General features: G+C 43.5%; 1 protein-coding gene across 1 annotated transcript in view; it reads right to left on the bottom strand.

Moving 5' to 3' along the window:
- Positions 1 to 1134: 1134 nt before the first annotated feature.
- Positions 1135 to 18102, bottom strand: part of LOC119378965 (endoplasmic reticulum resident protein 44) — a 60947-nt gene continuing 43979 nt past the window's right edge. The window contains exon 12 of the mRNA XM_037648077.2: positions 1135 to 3372. Within this exon, the coding sequence (XP_037504005.1) occupies positions 3292 to 3372 (81 nt within the window). The 3' untranslated portion in view covers positions 1135 to 3291. The remainder of the gene's footprint in view (positions 3373 to 18102) is intronic.

The raw sequence follows: 18102 nt of genomic DNA, 5'->3' as shown, positions 1-18102 counted from the left end.
TCCCGCAGAGGTGCCACTTAATGTGCCACTCTGCGAGATCCATATCGCCGCCTACAACTCTGTGTACATGTTGTGTAAGCCGAGAACCAGCAGTCTTTCTGTCGGCGTGTAACGTGGAATCCCCAGGGTCACCTTGTATGATCCAGTCTACCTATTTCCTCGTCTTGGTGAGCGTGCGACAGGGGTAAACCGTACGTTACTCTGCTCATAACCAATGCCTGGAAGAGTCTGATAGTGTCTATTCGCGTTTGCCGGAGTTCCGACACCATGCTCGTTAACACGATAGGCTAATGTTTACAGCAATACGTATGGCTTACATATGAGCATTTCAACAGCTGCTAAACGCATTGCTATCGCTATCAACGTATCACCTTTTGGAAAAAACAGACTTCTCAAATATTCAGTAACGAAAAATCACCGCGTACTATACCAAAGTTCAGACTTCCACAGAAGTGGTTGCACAGTGCAGTGAAACCAACGTATAGCGGGCAAGTTGTGAAGTAACGATGCAAAATAAAATGTAAATTATGAAATGAAACAAAATTCCACACAAAATGACATCTGCATTAAGTGCTGATAAGGCCATAAAGTAATTTCACTGAAATGTGGTGGTTGGAACAAGCATAGTAAACTCAATGTTCCGTGTTCCTGCATGCGAGACAGTAAAGACATTGTCACCAACTCACCCAACTACCAACTTTACTTACCGAGACATGGAAACCATCGTTAAAAGCACAACACCACGCAACACAAGAGAAGACCAGACGAGAAGACGTCTGGTCTTCTCTTGTGTTGTGGTGTTGTGTGGTGTTGCGCTTTTAATGATGGTTCCCATGTCTAAACACAAACTAGGCCACGTCAACTCTCTTAAAGCATATTTACTGAGACAGTAAAGGTGCCAATAGTTACTTTTACATTACACCCTCACACAGCAGTAGAATCACACGAACAACCATGCTAGACACGTTTCTTTTCCCCGCATACACGGCGAAGCAATATTCATGTTAACCTGTAGGTTAGGTACACTTATGCCAAAGCTGCAGTAATATGCACATAAGTGAAAGTGCACAGTATTTTGAGAGTTAATGCATCTAGATGGCTAACACACAAATGCAACTGCTCAATGAGCCCCCAACAAACATTTATTATCCCAAGTTTTCCTTATCTTACAAAGTGACTGTGTGCCCAGCAAGCATAAAACCACATTCATTCAAAAAAGAGAAGAGGGAACAGTGTGTTCCTAGCCAGAGAACCACAATTGCAAGCCTCTGTTAATTTGTCATGAGAGATGGCCAACAGAGCCATACTTAACACTGGCTACATATACAAAATAGACGCAGTCTGAAATGGTGTGAAGGTGATCAGCCAAGCATCAAGTCAGACTCCTAAACAGTGAGAGGCCGTTCTGTGAAAGCACAGAGCCAGAGCAAGCTATGCTCATTCGCCTTCTCAGAACCTATGCTGGGCAGCTTTAATTTGTAATGCCTAAGACAAGGGTGATCACCTCTAGACCACTTGAGACAGTGCAATTCCTTATATTACTATTTCAAATTAGTACAAGTTGGCATAAAAAAAATTTAAGTTAAACCAGTACAGAGTCCTGCATCGATTTGTACATTACATAAAGTTATGGAGACTTGACAGAAGATCCCTGATTGCAACAGCATAACTGCTTCGCAATAGGAATTACTTTTCAAACTCCTCTTCACAACTGCTTCAGAGGTTAACCGCACATTTGGCAGGTAAAGAATCCTGCTGTAGCAACTAGCTTTGCTTATGCATTCCAGCACAAGGCCACTGTGACCCTGAGTAATTGAGAAAGTTTAAGAAAATGATATAGTGTTGCTGATAATTTAAACTATGTTAATTAAAAAAAAAAGGTGTTGCGGCTTGTGATAGAAAGTACTGCATATAAATACTGTTTACACTGGGGAGTAGTCTGTATATGATTAAAATTATTCATTTCAGTAGGCCAAGAAAAAAAACAAAACGTGCCAATTGCTCCAATAAAAGGAAGTGCACCTTTAAAGACAGAGCCATCTAAAAACAAGCCAAATCTGCAGGATGAATTCATACAAAGCTCCAATGATTACCTGCTATAGATCTTTAAAATTCCACAGAAAAAAAAAAGCACAGAAACTGATATGTTATTCTGTTGCTGAAAAGAGGCAGTGATGCTTTCCCACGAAGAAACAATGAATGGAAGCAAGGCAGCTTTGGTATGCTAAATGACTCCTGCCCTATGCATGAATGCACCCGATCTTTTATAGAAAAGAAGAGAATATAAAGGATGGATGGTCACCAATAATACCACTCAGTAATCAACATTCCAGTGTTGCTGAACACCCCAGTATCAGACCGAAACATTCATTAGTACGTTGTGCGTGCAAACTGTAAAAGCGCACTACTTCTTTCTTTATCACTGCATCAAATTCAGTGATTTCATCACCTTATGTGTCAGAATGTTACAAGGTTGCTGTAAAGAACGAATAACAAAAGGTAAGCTGCCATTCAACACAGCCTAAACTGGCGCACCAGAAATATTAATCTTGACACTCTGTACAAAAACAAGTACAACCTTTCATGCTGCTTGGTTTTTTTTTACAGTGTTTTGCAGTCTCAGAGTTTTTTTATACATATGCGCGTGATGACAGGTTCGCTAACAACAAAGGGAGAAAAACAGGTAAATGGTGTGACTGAAATGCACAACAGCAACCTGAAAATAATAATTAAAAAATTCTCACGAACGCAATGTGGTTCCTGCCCTAAAGTATAAAAACCAAACACCTTAAGAAAACAAAAAGTGCCAGATGCTGCACTTTCAAATAACGAGCAATAGCCATGAATTTTAATAATTATGCAACAAATATTGCACAAAATAGACCCATGTGGCCAATCTAACAACTTCAAAGCAGATGTATTAAAAAAAACTATTTAAAAATGAGCATGAGCCAATGGAATTGAACGAATGAAGCAGGGGCATACAGTCTATGTGTACATTGCCAAAATCACACTATTTTCATCACAGCACCTGTTGGCAGTAGTAAACATAAAAATAACTGAAAACGAAACTCTAAAACATGATTTTCTATTTCTCTTGCCAAGCCATTTCGTGCTCAGTGCAACAGGTCTGTAATCAAACCTCTTAAAGGGAAGAAAAAAATTGTACAAAGCACAAAGAAATATTTACTGCCATAAACTTAGCAATCTTCACATTCCTCACATCTCATGACCCTAGAAAAATGCAGTGACCACTAGTCGGACTGTACAGTTTCTCTCTTGATAGCTCTACTACAGTTCATCCTTCAGTATAGTGTATCGTTGCCGGGATGGAGCCAAGTTCTTGAATGTCGACTCGGGCGGATCAGTAGCCTGCAGAGAAACATTACTTTCTTAAACACTGCAGTGAAAAATTTTACTTATGTCCTATGCCAGCATTTTATAGCACACTCAGCGGCAGTTTGCACTTTGATTTACGTGGTACAAGCATACAGACAGATACACACAAAAGTCACAGCAAATACTACACGAGCATACCTAGCAAAACTAGCTGTGAATATAAACAGCAGTGTATGACAATGCTGGCATTCAATTATACTCGGATACAACTCAAGAAAAAAGCGGCTTTTTGCCATCAAGGGACCTCCTCCAGTCAATGGCATCGCTTCGTCTTTGTGACAAGCTTTGACATGCTGCTTTGCGACGCTTCCCGTGAGCACGGTGCGAAGGCGGTCTGGCGCGGGGTCACGATGACACCATTGGCTGGAGGGGGGTCCTCTGACAGTGAAAAGCCGCTTTTTGCTCGAGTTGTATTCGAGTATAGCAGCACAGCACTGAGCAATGCCCATTTGATAGAAGGATGTCCCAAAGATTTTATAAAGCTGCCAAACATTTCAGGTTGGTGCATTTTTCTTTTTTTTATTCCTTCACAGTTACACTACCTTCTCATACTGCTACCAAATTCATTTGAAATATAAGACCTAATGGTCTGAAGAGGCATAACTGAGGATATAATCAATTATAGTGACAATTCAATTCAGTCCTCAACTAAAACGGTCACTATTACACCTTTCTAAACTTTATATAATAATTAGTGACTGCATATAATGAAGCATCTGAGTTTGTGTACAAACTACTTATCTAAGTGTTCTATAACGCACTGTCAATGCTTTTAATAAGGGACGCTTTATGTTGTGCCATCTGCTGTGCGATGACTAAGACAACTGTGTTTCACCTTTATGAAACCAAAAGCTGCATTACCCTGAACAAAATGGCAGCAGCCACATGAAAAAGAACTGCTAATTTAGACCTGTGGGGACCAGCATAAACAAAATTTGTGAATATTCATTCAAGAAAATCTACAGATGAAACCTTCAGCACAAGGCCCAAATCCATAAATAAAATATACTTCGTCACAAGCATCGTAAGCACCACGTAAGTGGCGTTGCCTCCCCCTGTGTGGTGTACTTGATCACGCCTGAATAAATGTACACAGTCTAACTACGAGACCTCCCTTTGTATATACATCTCTGCTAATTCCCACAGTTTTACTGTCACAAATAAACCGATCCTAACACAAACAGTGACTGGTAGCCAAAGGCACTGAGACTACGAGTGGACTGCAGTGACTTGCACAGGTGATTGACGATGATGATGATGACCATGTGGAGCTTAATTTTCTTTAACATGGTAGATGCTGGAAGTGACAAAGTAGCAATAAAAGATTCTGGTGCTTTCTTTATTTACTACATTAGATTTGGGAGATTTAAGCCTTTCCTTATGCCTTTCTTACAGCAATGCAGACTACACACCGTCCCTTTGGTGCTGACAACTGCTGGCATGTTATTTCAATAGTAACAGAATCTGACTTATAGTATTAGAATAGTACAGCTAATGGTTCCTTGTACTCGGGAAGATGAAAAGAAGAAGAGGAAAAAGAAACATACTTATTGGTTGCACCAGCAAGCATGATCTTATGCCTGTAATAAGTTCTGCTACGATTAAAGATGCACGTATAGAAACATTCTTTTTTACGAATAAAAAAGGTTCCCTGTACACTTGGAAAAATATGAAATATACTAATATATTACACCGTAAATCTTTAGGTTTGATTGGACCATTTCGACGTGGCCCATTTCGATGGACCATTTCGATGTGATTTCGACACTGATCGAGAGGAGATGGCTAGCAGCTCAATAAGCAATTGCGTGAAGTGCTATGGGCTACAAGTCAATAAAACACATATAGCTGGCTGATGCTGTTTTTGTGCTTTTGACGATGCAGAATTCAGTACAGTCATATTTCATTCTATTACCTAAACCACATTTGCAGCAACGACAACAGCTTCCTGTCAGAAGGATCAGATGCAGTGTCATCGCTATCACAAAATGGAGATAGAGCACATTTTATTGAGAGTTCACGTAGGTTGATCTTATGCGTGACTGCAACCAGTGTGCGTAGCATCTGTTCCCAATAAATGCAAACGGTGATGCGGAACTTTCGTTATGAAAGCTCACATCAAAGGAAAGGTATTTTGTGCACTGGAGATTGCAGAGTCACATCTGTCTTATATGCCCTAGGCCTATGGCCATGAGCAGCATAAACAATGGAAGATCTTCAGCTGCATGTCGACCAGGAAAAGTCTCTACGGTACAAAAATGGGAAAACAGTCGGACCTCGACAAAAAAGCTTGCAGACTTCCCTAGCAACTCTGCATAGACTGAGCTTGCTGAGCTAACGGCTCTTGGATTGCCACACAAACTATGCATATCCAGAAGTGATCTTAAATGGCAGCAAGATTGGATCAGAGGAGAAAAAGAACTTCCAGAAAAATAAAGCGCCCATTCTATGAAGGCCGATTGTGCTTGTCCATTTTCCTTTCTTGTTTTTCTAATTCTTAACACAGGGGCATATCATAATTTCATTTTAAAAATATGGTAACGAGTCACTCAGGAGCATTTCTATTTTGAACCAGCGAAAATTGAGTGCGTGTTAGATTAGAGTCAATATAGTAATCTCGTTTATTGCTTTGGGACTTATAAGGACACTAGTTACACTACACACATTTCTCTACTTGCTAACACCCAAAAATATATATAATTCCCCAAGGGCATTAGGCAAGCAAATCTTAATCTTCCAAACTGAAGCAATGTATACAGTGACTGATTATTACAGTTCTTTGGAGGAATAACTTGAAACGTAGTGCCTGCGGCAATAAAAGTCGCCAGAAACTTTGATCTTTTATGCAAATGCATCTACTAGTCCGATTAAATGTCTTAACTCTTCTTCAGTCAATTAATGCTTGTTCGCATAACAATGGTGTCACTCGTACAGCAAATGTATGTGTATGGTTGAGCCAGATGGAATTTTATGTAGTGCTGAACTAGGTACTAGCTTGCAATGGTTGCTGGTCCAAGCACTTTGTACTAATTCCTTGAGTTATATAAATACACTTTTTTAACATTTGTTGACTGATGCGCAGTTGAACCTGAGTATAATTAGCAAACATGGATATAACAAAGCCTATAATCTGTTTGGCCATGTTTTAATGATTAGACTGGAGCAGTGATGTGATTGACTGAAGCTGTTTTGGAGCAGGTTTTTGGAGCAGCAAAAAGTGCGTTTTGGAGCAGGTAAAAGGGCTTTTGGAGCAGCCAAAAACGCGTTTGGGAGCAGGGAAAACAGCTTTTGGATCAGCTAAAAGCTCACTGCCAAGGGGAAAAATGAACCGTGTCAAGCAAAACAGTCAAATAAGGAGGAACTGTTTTGAAATAAAAAGTTCTGTCCAATAATGGCTGTTTGCATAACACCATTGGTTCACCTCACAGCCCCATAAGCGTAAACATTGGACAAGGGTGTCAATGCAGGCTGCCATTGGTGTTGCGGTCTTATAATGGCTTAGAGTGGCCAAACTAACAATGCAGGTAGGGTTTCCCAACTACAGCAGAATCTCTGTGATACAAATCTGAAGGGGGAACGACAATATTCATATAGCCCAAAATTTGGTATCATCAAAAGACTAGCAAGACCTGTTTTCAAACCACGATATACGCACAAAACATTAACTTCTGTCAAAAGAACTCTCGTATGCCTTTCTGGGACACACGTGAACAGACAAATAAGGGACGGCGCAGCTGGCTGCCGCGAAAGCGCGCGTCAAAGCTTCGCATGAGGGCAACTGAAAACTAAGTGAAGTCCGCTCAACCATAGTGACAAGCGAAGATCGACACGAAAGCCGAAAGGCTTCATGCCAGGAGCGTAGGCAGAAATTTTTGTCTGGGGGGGGGGGGGGGGGTCGGGTCGGCACCTCCTTGATTTGAAGTGGGGGCCGGGCAGGCAGATGTCGTCAAGTGTCATTTTGGGCTCTGTATGCAATAGCAAAAAAAAAAAAAAAAAAAAAAAAAAAAAAAAAAACGGCGGGGGGTGTGTGTGTGCGCGCCCCTCCTGGCTACACCACTGCTTCGTGCCTTTTTCTATGACTATCTAGCCTTTAATCTACTGCTGCGTTAGCCGCGTACCTTCGGAGCTCGTAGTCGCTATCGATGATCGCATGGATAACGACCGTGGTTTCGTGCGCGGCGGTTGCGGCAAACGGTAGTTCAGTTTTCAATCCGCCTGCGCTGGCTGCGCATGTGCCTTCAAAACTACACTCTAAAAAGTTTTCGGGAGTAACTGCGCAGTTCATCCGAAAAAGGGCGCTTTACTCCCTCGAAGGACGAACTGCAGAAGCATGCGTGCCGTGCGCAAAGTTCGGAGGGTAACTGCTTGGTCCTTCGTCAAAATGAGAGGAACGGGAGGACGAATGGCAACACTTACTCCCGCACGCCTCGAGAAGGAGAGGGAAGGACCCGGGGGTGAGGGGGTAGATCTCCTTTCACTACTAAGCATATTTTCACGTTAAGTGCATTACGAAGTGTCAGTGCTTGGAAAATGTATATTAGTGGCCGTAACAATGCTCGTTCATTTCTTGTAAGCAATAAGTGGATGAATAAATAACTAAAATAAAATTGTTAAGAGAGATGACAGGATGACCTTTATTGAACGGTTGAGGTGGGCCCTGTTTGCCCGATGGTATGTATACGTCCAGGCCGGTGCACCGTGGCCCATACTTCCTTTATTCCAGGGTCCATACTTCTTCGCACGGGGTATGGGGCACTGGCGCGAGAGCCAATTATATTGCTTGTGGTTTCGTAGCTGTGGGGCGCGTTGTGCATTCACATTTCTGTCTCACGACTTGCTGGTACTTGCTCATAACATAGAGCTTCCTGTAATACTTACTGTATGAAAGTCTATGGTGTCTATGGCTCGTCAGTCAAAAGTAGTGCTGCGTTTGAGAACATCGCAATGAAAGGAATTTCTTGTTTGTCTGGTGATATCACATTAATGTAAACTTAGTAAAAAAATGTAGAGGTTCCTTTCATTTTTGTAAAAAGACCAAAAAGCAGTAGATTCCGTCACCTTTTCATTGAGTCAGCAGAAATTACAAACATCAGTAGAGCTACTGATAAATCAGCAGTCATGGCAACGAGGACCGCACGTGGATACGTGCCGTGTGTCGTGGACAGTTTGTTTTGGAGTTTCGAGTGGTGGGAAGAGCCACGCGTCTAGCATACGGCCCCCGCATCCGTGGCCTTGGAACATTGAAAGTGCGCCTGACTGAAGCCGCTACTGTTCTCCCCTCCGAAGTGGGCCATAAAACGGAGGACACGTGCACCAGTGACCAGTGTCGGTGGTTGTTTTTGTGTGTGTGTTTGTGGTGCAAGGAGGAGAATCCGGCGGACCCGGGAAAACACCAGTCGCCAGCGAACCTTTTGAGCTGCGTGGACGTTTCCTATTTTGGTGTATCAGTAAATAAGTTCGTTTTGTTTTAATCACCAGCTTTGTTTCACTTTTGGGTGTTTCAGGACTAGAGCTATAGAGTCGTAGAGACACTACACCGTGTATGTGTGAGCGAGTGCATGTGCCTCGGCAGGCTTGAGAACTGTTCATTGTCTTGCGCCATTGTCGCCCAATGTCCTCAAAGTGCCTCGTTACATATGGCGACAGAAATGCCGTCATCACTTTCGACGAGCCGTGGACGGGACGGGATTCAATGGAACATATAAAGGAGTTGGACATGTTCTCTGAAGTTGACGTCTCCACCGTCGGCTTAACGGTGAGTGCTTGATCGTCATGTTGTAGCGGTTGCAGCAGCGTTTGTCATCGATTACTGCAGCTTTGTGTTACATTTTTGAGCATCGTCCATTTTATATAAAAATCCGGCAGCGTTAAATTTTACGTTATTGCCAAATTTGGTCCCATCTAAGCCTTGATGACAACATTGTTGCACCGAATTTAGCCCTCACTTCTTTCATCATAGAAAACGTGGAAGGTATTTCTGTTGTGTAGGAAATCCTTGTTCGAGGCCACGCGAGGCGTCAATTCCAGTAGTGTTCGGCATCTAGCGCTGCTGCACGTGTATGAGTAGCCGACACTGTCAGTAGTCGAACCTCGTTAGTGTGTTTTAATTTTAGATGTAGTAAAATGTCGCGCTTGTCACTTGCTATGGCGGAAATTTGGGATATATAAATAGTATGAATGCTTGTGGCAACAGTAGGCTGTGAATCCTTGTTGGCCAGCATTGCAACCATGACACTTCCGAACTTTTCATCCGTGTGTTACGTAGTTCCCTTCTGAGTTCTGGCATTCTTATTTTTATAGCGTTTTGACGAAGACTTCCAAGTGTCTGTAGACATTAGAGAAGTGGACGTGATCGAAAATAGAGCAAGAATAAATGCTCGAGTGACCGGCCAGGTACCGTGAGTAGTTGTATCGTTATCAAACCACTTAACCTGCTTGTTGCACACCGCTTTGAGAAACTTTAGTTAGATGGGGAAAAACAGCTAAAAAAAAAAGACGAGGACGCAGGAACACAGTAGACTGGACGAGCACTGAACTTACAACTGACATCTTTATTGCACCAACCGCTCGTTTTTACAGCGCATCAAGCCGAGCACGCCATTCCAATCAAACCGCCAATCAAAATCATCAGGTATGCAAACTACATTGTCACTGAAAGCTATCACGTGTACATAAATTACACCGTGCGCATGCATCTTTCACACTCAGATAAAATGAACAAACCAGTTCCTAACAAGGATGAACAAGCAAAAAAAAAAAACACAAAAAAACAACAACAAACAATCCATGTTCGAGGCACAGGCTCACTTACCACGATAACAATGATTGAGAGTTAGTCGATGGAAAATTAGAGGATGACCAACAAAAAACACAGTAAAGGAAATGATTAACATGAAACCTTTGAGATATTGAATCTCAGCGTCGGTGAGCAAAATAGATGGCTTGCTGATGCAACTGTCTCCTGCTTCCCTGATAAAAAACGCTTCCACGATTTCAAATTCTGTTTTGAGAACACACAATTTTTAAAGAAGGCAAACGGCAAAACAGAACGTGAAATTCATGTACATGTGATAGCTTTCAGTGACAATGTAGTTGGCATACCTGATGATTTTGATTGGCGGTTTGATTGGAATGGCGTGCTCGGCTTGATGCGCTGTAAAAACGAGCGGTTGGTGCAATAAAGATGTCAGTTGTAAGTTCAGCGCTCGTACAGTGTACTGTGTTCCTGCGTCCTCGTCCTTTTTTGCGCTGTTTTCCCCCAGCTAATCATGTACCAACTCGCCCAAATCGAAGTCTTGCTCGTAGCTAGTTTCTTTATAAAAGAGGCCTCTCAAATGGATAAGCCTCTTTGCTCAGTTGCTAGTTGCACCTTCAATGGATAAGCCTTGCCACGGTGGTCTAGTGGTTATGGCACTCAACGGCTGACCCTGTCATTCAATCTCGCGACCTTCGGGTTGCGGGATCGAATCACGACTGCAGCGGCTGCATTTTCGATGGAGGTGAAAATGTTTGAGGCCCATGCACTTAGATTTAGGTGCATGTTAAAGAACCCCAGGTGGTCGAAATTTCCGGAGCCCTCCACTACGGTGTCTCTCATAATCATATCGTGGTTTTGGGACGTTAAACCCCAGATATTATTATTGGGTCATTCCATGCCAAGTGTCCCAGACGTGGCGCTCGCACATCGCAGATTTTGGTGATAAAATTTGTGCATTTTTCCTGTGCCACATAGAGTATTGCGGCAAAACATTTTTGCTCGATAAAAATTTTGACGATCATGGCGCCCCCTCGAAGTTCGCTTGTATTTGTTAAACCGTGCCTAATAGAAAAATGTGTATAAAATCTATTTTTCTGTGTTCAGCTTTGAAACCACGCTGGCGCTAGGCAGAGGTTCTGTTTAGGTGTCCTATTCACTAATTCCGAAACTTTTGTGTTTCACTACCAGCTACGTATCTTCAAAAACTACAAAACTCTTCAATGTTCGTGATTTTTTCTTGTGCTATCTTCAACTCCCCCTAACCAATCTTAATAATAGTATGATTTTCAGGAAAGTGTATTATAGTACAAAAATGTTTAGGGGTAAAATGGACTTCAAATCTTCCCGAAAAAAAATGTGAACTTATGCGATTTGTCGCATGTTTGACTGTATTTTTCATACTGATGCGGTCCAAGTAAAAATCCTCGTCATGCGGCGTTTGATAGAAGACTTTGTCGTTAAGTAATGAAGAAAGTCTAATCAAATCATTTTTTGTTTTAAGGAAGAAAATAATTTTTGAATTTGGCGCTCCGTAAGTGCCCGGCATTTCTTTTTGTTGCCACTTCGCCGCAAAGCACGTAGTCGCCCTTGCAGCTGAAACTCGTCACAGGCAGCGGCAAGATGCAAGATGTATATCAGTGGCTCGCATAGGCGTGCGCACAGGGGGGGGGGGGGCAACCACCCCCCTAATCACCTAAGAGGGGAGGGCGCAAAATCTGCCCCGTACACTGACCATTCTAGTCACCTAAGAGGGGGGGGGGGGTGTGCAAAATCTGCCCCATACATTCACTTAGTAGGGTGGGGGGGGGGGCGCTGCGATGATCCTTTGCCCCCCCCCCCCCCCCCCCCGATGGGGAACTTTGCGCACGCCTATGGTGGCTCGTGAGTGCTCGAAAGTCTTGTCGCGTTGATCTCAGGGCGACGAGTAATCAATTCACGTTACAATGTGAGCTTGCTTGGCGGGCCCAATGGGAAGTATGGACGCCCGAGAGCAGCCTATGGCGTCGTTGGCACAATGTGCTAGAGGACGTCTGCACAATACGTATACCCCGAAAAAAAGTGTATACAATGTGCATTATTTCTTTCGGTATGTGTATGCTAGTTGTGCAGACGGCCCTGTAGCACACTGTGCCAACTACGCCATAAGCTGCTCTCGGGCGTCCATATTTCCCATTGGGCCCGCCAAGCAAGCTCACATTGTAATGCGAATTCATTACTCGTCGCCCTTACATCGAAGCGACAAGACTGTCGACGACTCACGAGCCACTGACATACACCTCGCATCTTGCCGCTGCCTGTGACGAGTGTCAGCTGGAAGAGCGACCACGTGCTTTGCGCCGAAGTGGCTACAAAATGAAATGCAGGGCGCGTTCGGAGGGCCAAGTTCAAAAATTATTTTCTTCCTTAAAACAAAAAATTATTTGATTAGACTTTCTTCATTACTTAACGACGAAGTCTTCTATCAAACGCCGCATGACGAGGATTTTTACTTAGACCGCATCAGTATGAAAAATACGGTCAAACATGCGACAAATCGCATATTTTCTCTAATTTCACAATTTTTTTCGGGAAGATTTGAAGTCTATTTTACCCTAAACATTTATTCAATCATCAATTATTCAATCGTCTTTTGCAATTCACAGCCATCTGTAAGGGCACATAGTTCTAAAATGTTTTTTGTGCGAGGTGTTGGCAAAATTAAGGTCACCAAGACCAGAGACGGCATGGTCTTCTCGCACTCTGTTTACTTGCGGGTCATTGCTGTAGTCATGCTAGCCTGCTGTGCATGCTCGGTTCTTTCATGCCTCCAATGGAATCGCTTACAATAATGTTTTCGTCGATAATGCAGTTCTTAACTCCACAATTCTGTCGATTGATGAGATCATGGCCGAGTATGCCAATGCGTGCAGTGGTGGTGAAGTTTGGGAGAAAGGGCTGTGTTTTTGGTCTTTCACTGTTGCGAGACATGCGGCCATTTACAAGCCACACCAACCTGGCACTATGCCGAAAATACTGAGCAAGTGAGCTGAGATCGTCACTGCTCGTGGCATTATCGCCGGTGCATCCAGCGATAATCTTGTTTATGGATGTGAAAGGATCACGACGGATGGTCGCTTCAAGATACCATTTTAGGTGCTGGCCACCCAAAGACACTGGGTCTATTCGGAAAAAATGTACACTCAAGTGATCATGGTAGGAGCCACGTGGCACAATATGTACCTAATAATTGCAGGAAAGTAAGTCTGTCAAGTCGATAATTCATTCTAACAGCTCAACTCCCACCTACCACAATGAAATTGCTCGCATTGTGCTGATCAGATGAAAAAAGGGTACAGGAGCCAACGCTGCACATTTTTTTTTTTTTCGTCAATAACCACTGAGATATGATTGTGCATTTCACTACGACTCTCACTTTCACTTTTTTCCCCATTTCCTGGCTCCTACATTCTTTTTGCACATGGCCTTGAAAAATGTATCAGAAGGGTTCTACTTGATAAAGTATGCTAGCATGAGTGCTGCCTGCAAACAGCAAAGGCCTCTGTTTTTTTCAGAACCAATTAATTGGCTTCCGTGTAAACGAGACCAGTCTCTAACCTGTGGATAAACCTGTAGCCTTATTGCAAGTTCTTTGACTTGTTAAGAATGTTCCTTCCAGTGTCGAACCATGTTTTGCAAATAAGTTGCAATTTCATTTATTTGTCAGTGTGTCGTAAAGCATTAGGTTTTATCTGTTGCTACATGAAACAGCTGCTGTACTAATGAAGCAACAAGCCTTGTGTTAAAATGTGCCTTTTTTTGTAGGACCCCACCAAAACGCATCATGTGCCGACAGTGACATACAATGGAAGCTTGTTGACTTCAAGGGAATTTATTGTGCGCCGGGAGGGCCTTGATATTAAGGAGACTAGCCTTTCGGCAGCCATTGCCACACAGATCGCGCTATACTGGGCGCTGAACATTGTTTTCAGCAAGAAAGCTCAGCGGACCTTCGATCTCCTGTGTCAAGTTCTGAAAGTTCAGAGCGTCTTGCGGCCGACGTCACTCGTCAGTGTGGCTCCAACCATCTTGAGCCAGAGAACAGCCAGACTGATTTCAATAAAGTATTTTTCTCACAAATAGATCTGGATTTCTGCCCTCTCCTGGAGCATTTGTGTCAGACTTGGCGCAACCCGATGAAAATCATGTTCCTCAAAACTTTTTTTCATTTGCCGATGGGAGAGCTGGACTGCTGGTTTCTTGAGGAGCACTCAATACAAGCAAACGTTACTCCATTGAGAGGCATTGAGGATGATTAACTGCATGCTGCTCCGATGAAGAATGTTGTGAAAGAGTAACTGTCGCTCCCATGGGGGTATTGAGAGATAATATCCATTCCTCCCTGCGGGACTAATGGGAAAGAGTAACTGTTACTTCATTTAGGTGTTCAGAAAGAGCAAGCATTGCTCCCGTGGAAGTATTGACAGAGAGCATCCATTCCTCCTTGTAAAGAGAAACTGTCGCTCCCCTGGGAGTATTGAAAAAGACTATCTTTTCCTCCCTCGGGAGTATTTGTAAGGAGCAAGTGTCACTCCCATAGGAGTATTGACCAAGAGCATCCGTTCCTCCCTTTAGGAGTTTAGGAAAGGAGCAACGGCTGCTCTCTAGAGGAGTAATTGAAAAGAGTAACTGTCGCTCCCTTGGGGGTATTGAAGAAGACTATCTGTTCCTCCCTTCAGGAGTATTGGGAAAGAGTAACCGTCCCTCCCGTGGGAGTATCGAAAAAGACTATCCGTTTCTCCTTTAAAGAGTATCGAGAAAGAGTAACCGTTGCTCCCGTTGGAGTTTTCACAAAGAGCATCCGTTGCTCCAGTCAGTTACTCCCTAAAGGAGCAACTTCTACGGGGAGTAACGGTTCGTCCCGTCGCAGTTACCCCCAAAAAGGAGTAATGGGTGTGGCAGGTTAGTTATTCCCCTAAAGGAGTAACCTCGACCCCCATTTCCTCCTTTACTTTTTAGAGTGTACGTTCTGCGTTGCCTGTATTGCTATCTATAATCGCATCTGCTGCTTTGTTTGCGACGTTTGCGCCACCTGGACTGGATGGGCATTGGACGCACGTGCACTTTCAGAGTCCCGTCAGTTTCGTCGTCGCCATGCATGATAGTGTCAAGAGCGACTGCGGTTTCGCCCACAGCGGTTATGGCAAACGATAACCACAGTTCTGACAGCGTGCGCACTGGCCGGCGCGTACTTCCGAAGCTAACAGCCTTCTGCTCTCGACCGTCGCTCGACGGATTCAGCACCAAAGTTCGTATCACCCGCCGCGACGCGGAAAAGAGTTCGGAACATCCAAATTTCGGCCGATTCGACACAGTGGAATTCGGCTGGGAAATTTCACGAATTCGTATCAGCTGGTTACGTTTACATCGACGCCTCCTAAATTGGTTTACTTGGGTTCTCAAAGAGCCTGGATCAGATTGGGTTGCAATTTTTGTCATGTCCAAATAAGTCTGATATGCAGGTTTTTGGAGTTTTCAGTACACCTGCTGAATTCCGATGCGTCTTCGTGGCCTCAATGTGCCTCTTGTGTAGCATGTCGCTTTATCGCTGCAGAACCATACTGTTATTTCTGCTGTGTAGCAGGGGCGTAGCCAGAAATTTTTTTCGGGGGGGGGGGGGGGGGGGGGGGTTCGACCATACTTTATGTATGTTCGTGCGTGCGTTTGTATGTGCGCGTGTATATATACGCAAGCAAAACTGAAAAATTTCGAGGGGGGTTTGAACCCCCCAACCCACCCCCCCTGGCTACGCCCCTGCTGTGTAGCTACCCCTAACCGTGGTCAGCCGTAACCGTAGTCAGCTTAACCACGGTCAAGGTTGTCCATTTGACAGGGGTATAACACTCGTTCGAGTAGCGGAACTTAAAAAAGGGTGCAAAAATAAGACAGGCGTGGACGTCACTGTACTAACAACTGAAATTTTACTTCTATGTTGCTGCGGCGTTGCGGTCACACCAGCTCGCGGCGAGCCGCTCCTTCCAAGGTGCATTTTTAGGGGGTCACACCAATTTGCAGCAGTCTGGAGAGGGTTATGTCGGTTATGGTTATGTCCCCAAAAAGCGCCGGGCAGCGTGCCGAGAAAAATGATGCACGAACACATTCCTCTCGCGGCACGAAAATTTTGCCGCGCGGCAGCTTTGGAGTGTCGCGTTTTGCCGCCGGCGGCATGCTGCACACGTTTTTCCTAGTTTTTCCGCTAGTGTGCTTATAGTTTGGCGCAGTTTTGGCGCAAAACAGCGGAGATGTAGCAGGATGTAGCAGCTTTCACGTCTTGGCGCAGTTTGGCGCAATTGGCGCAGCTATCACATCACTGCTGGAGTTAATCAGCTGCATCCTGCACTGTATATTAAGCCAAGTGCTAAAAACATTTAACTTTGTTATCTCGTTACATAACCAAAACCTTTAAAGACCCTGCACTACACACAGACACACACACAGACACACACACAGCAGCAGCAAATTCAGCAACATTCTCCTTATGTTATCCTTACTTGACTACTGATCGGCAGTGTTCCTTTTAACATGTTCGAAAGGTGACGCAGGGCCCTTTGAAGAAACACTCCAACACAATAAAAGGAAACATGTTAGCAAAACAGAAAACTCATCAGGCATTCCCCGGTGTGCTTATGCATAACTGCAAAGCGATCTGCTACCGAGTGAGAACAAGTGCCCACATCACTGAACGGTACTGTGGTGCGTTTCTGCGGAGGTGTCTGAAGTTAGGTTTCCTAGTGCCCGTGTTGCTCCCGATCATAATGGGTACAGTGCAGATTTTATTGGGCCAGTTAGGCAATGGTGATGCTGCTTTTGTTTCTGCAGGCAACATGCACTCAAAGCAATCGCACACGAGGAGGAAGCAGCGAATGGAGTTGTGTCCTCTTTGTCATCTCTTAAAAGTGTGCAGTACCCATCACAACAGTGCTACAGAAGTGCGGCCGGGCAGATAATTGGAAGATGCTTATTGCGAGTATTGTCAGCTATGGGTCATTCCATGTCAAACGTCCCAGCCATTTCAGCTACCATCTCAAATGTACTCGAAAAAAAATTGTGGCTAATTTAGAGCATTGAAAACTGTGATTGCTTGAATATTTCAGAGAGGAAAAATTCTTTGGTCAGGTGGGAGCCTTTGAATTTCGCAGAATGTCATCCGAGTGGGTTGTTAGGAAAATTATTGTTAGAGTTTCGTTTCTTGTTTCATACCAATTTGCCTTAAATATTAAGCAAAGGCATTTGTTGTAGGATGTTCGAAGCTCAATAATATGACTGCAATTTTTCTACCATATACGCCTCCAGAAATTTTGCCAAAATGTGCTATGTTTGCATTTTTTTCCTTATAACATTGCTTTAGTATGAAGATCTAAGTAATGAATACTACTCTACAGAAGGTATATTTTTCGTTAAAAATATTTTCAGACCACTGATGTTTCTAAATTTTACAAGAAAAAATATTTGAGAAAATCATCATTTTGGTCCACATTAAGAAGAATATTACATTACGTGGTGCTCCAATTAAAAATCGGCTTTATACCTCAATCAAAGCAATAAATAGTTCTTATATGATAAGTTTTATCGTACAATTTTTGTTCTTTTAAGAAAGAAAATAATTTTTGAAGTTCCCCATTGATGGGAATAGACCAAATGGGCTATCTTCCCATTTCGTCATATGGCACCTTCCTTGTTGAAGTAACCCATTGCAGCCATTGCATTCAAGTAGCCCATTGCGTTCCACTCTGTTCACTTGACGGCGTTCTTTGCCAACCATTGGCAATGTTTACACATGAAAGATTGTGTGAACAAGATTGATGCTCTCTCAACTGATGTTTACTTATCTCGTTGTCATAGGCAACACCAAGTGTGTGTAGCAATGCACGAGGATTCATTTGAGCTGAAACTGCAACAAAATCGTTAGA

The sequence above is a fragment of the Rhipicephalus sanguineus genome, chromosome 1 (assembly GCF_013339695.2).
Source record: "Rhipicephalus sanguineus isolate Rsan-2018 chromosome 1, BIME_Rsan_1.4, whole genome shotgun sequence".
Lineage (NCBI taxonomy): Eukaryota > Metazoa > Arthropoda > Arachnida > Ixodida > Ixodidae > Rhipicephalus > Rhipicephalus sanguineus.
This window is presented reverse-complemented; position numbering and strand designations above follow the sequence as displayed.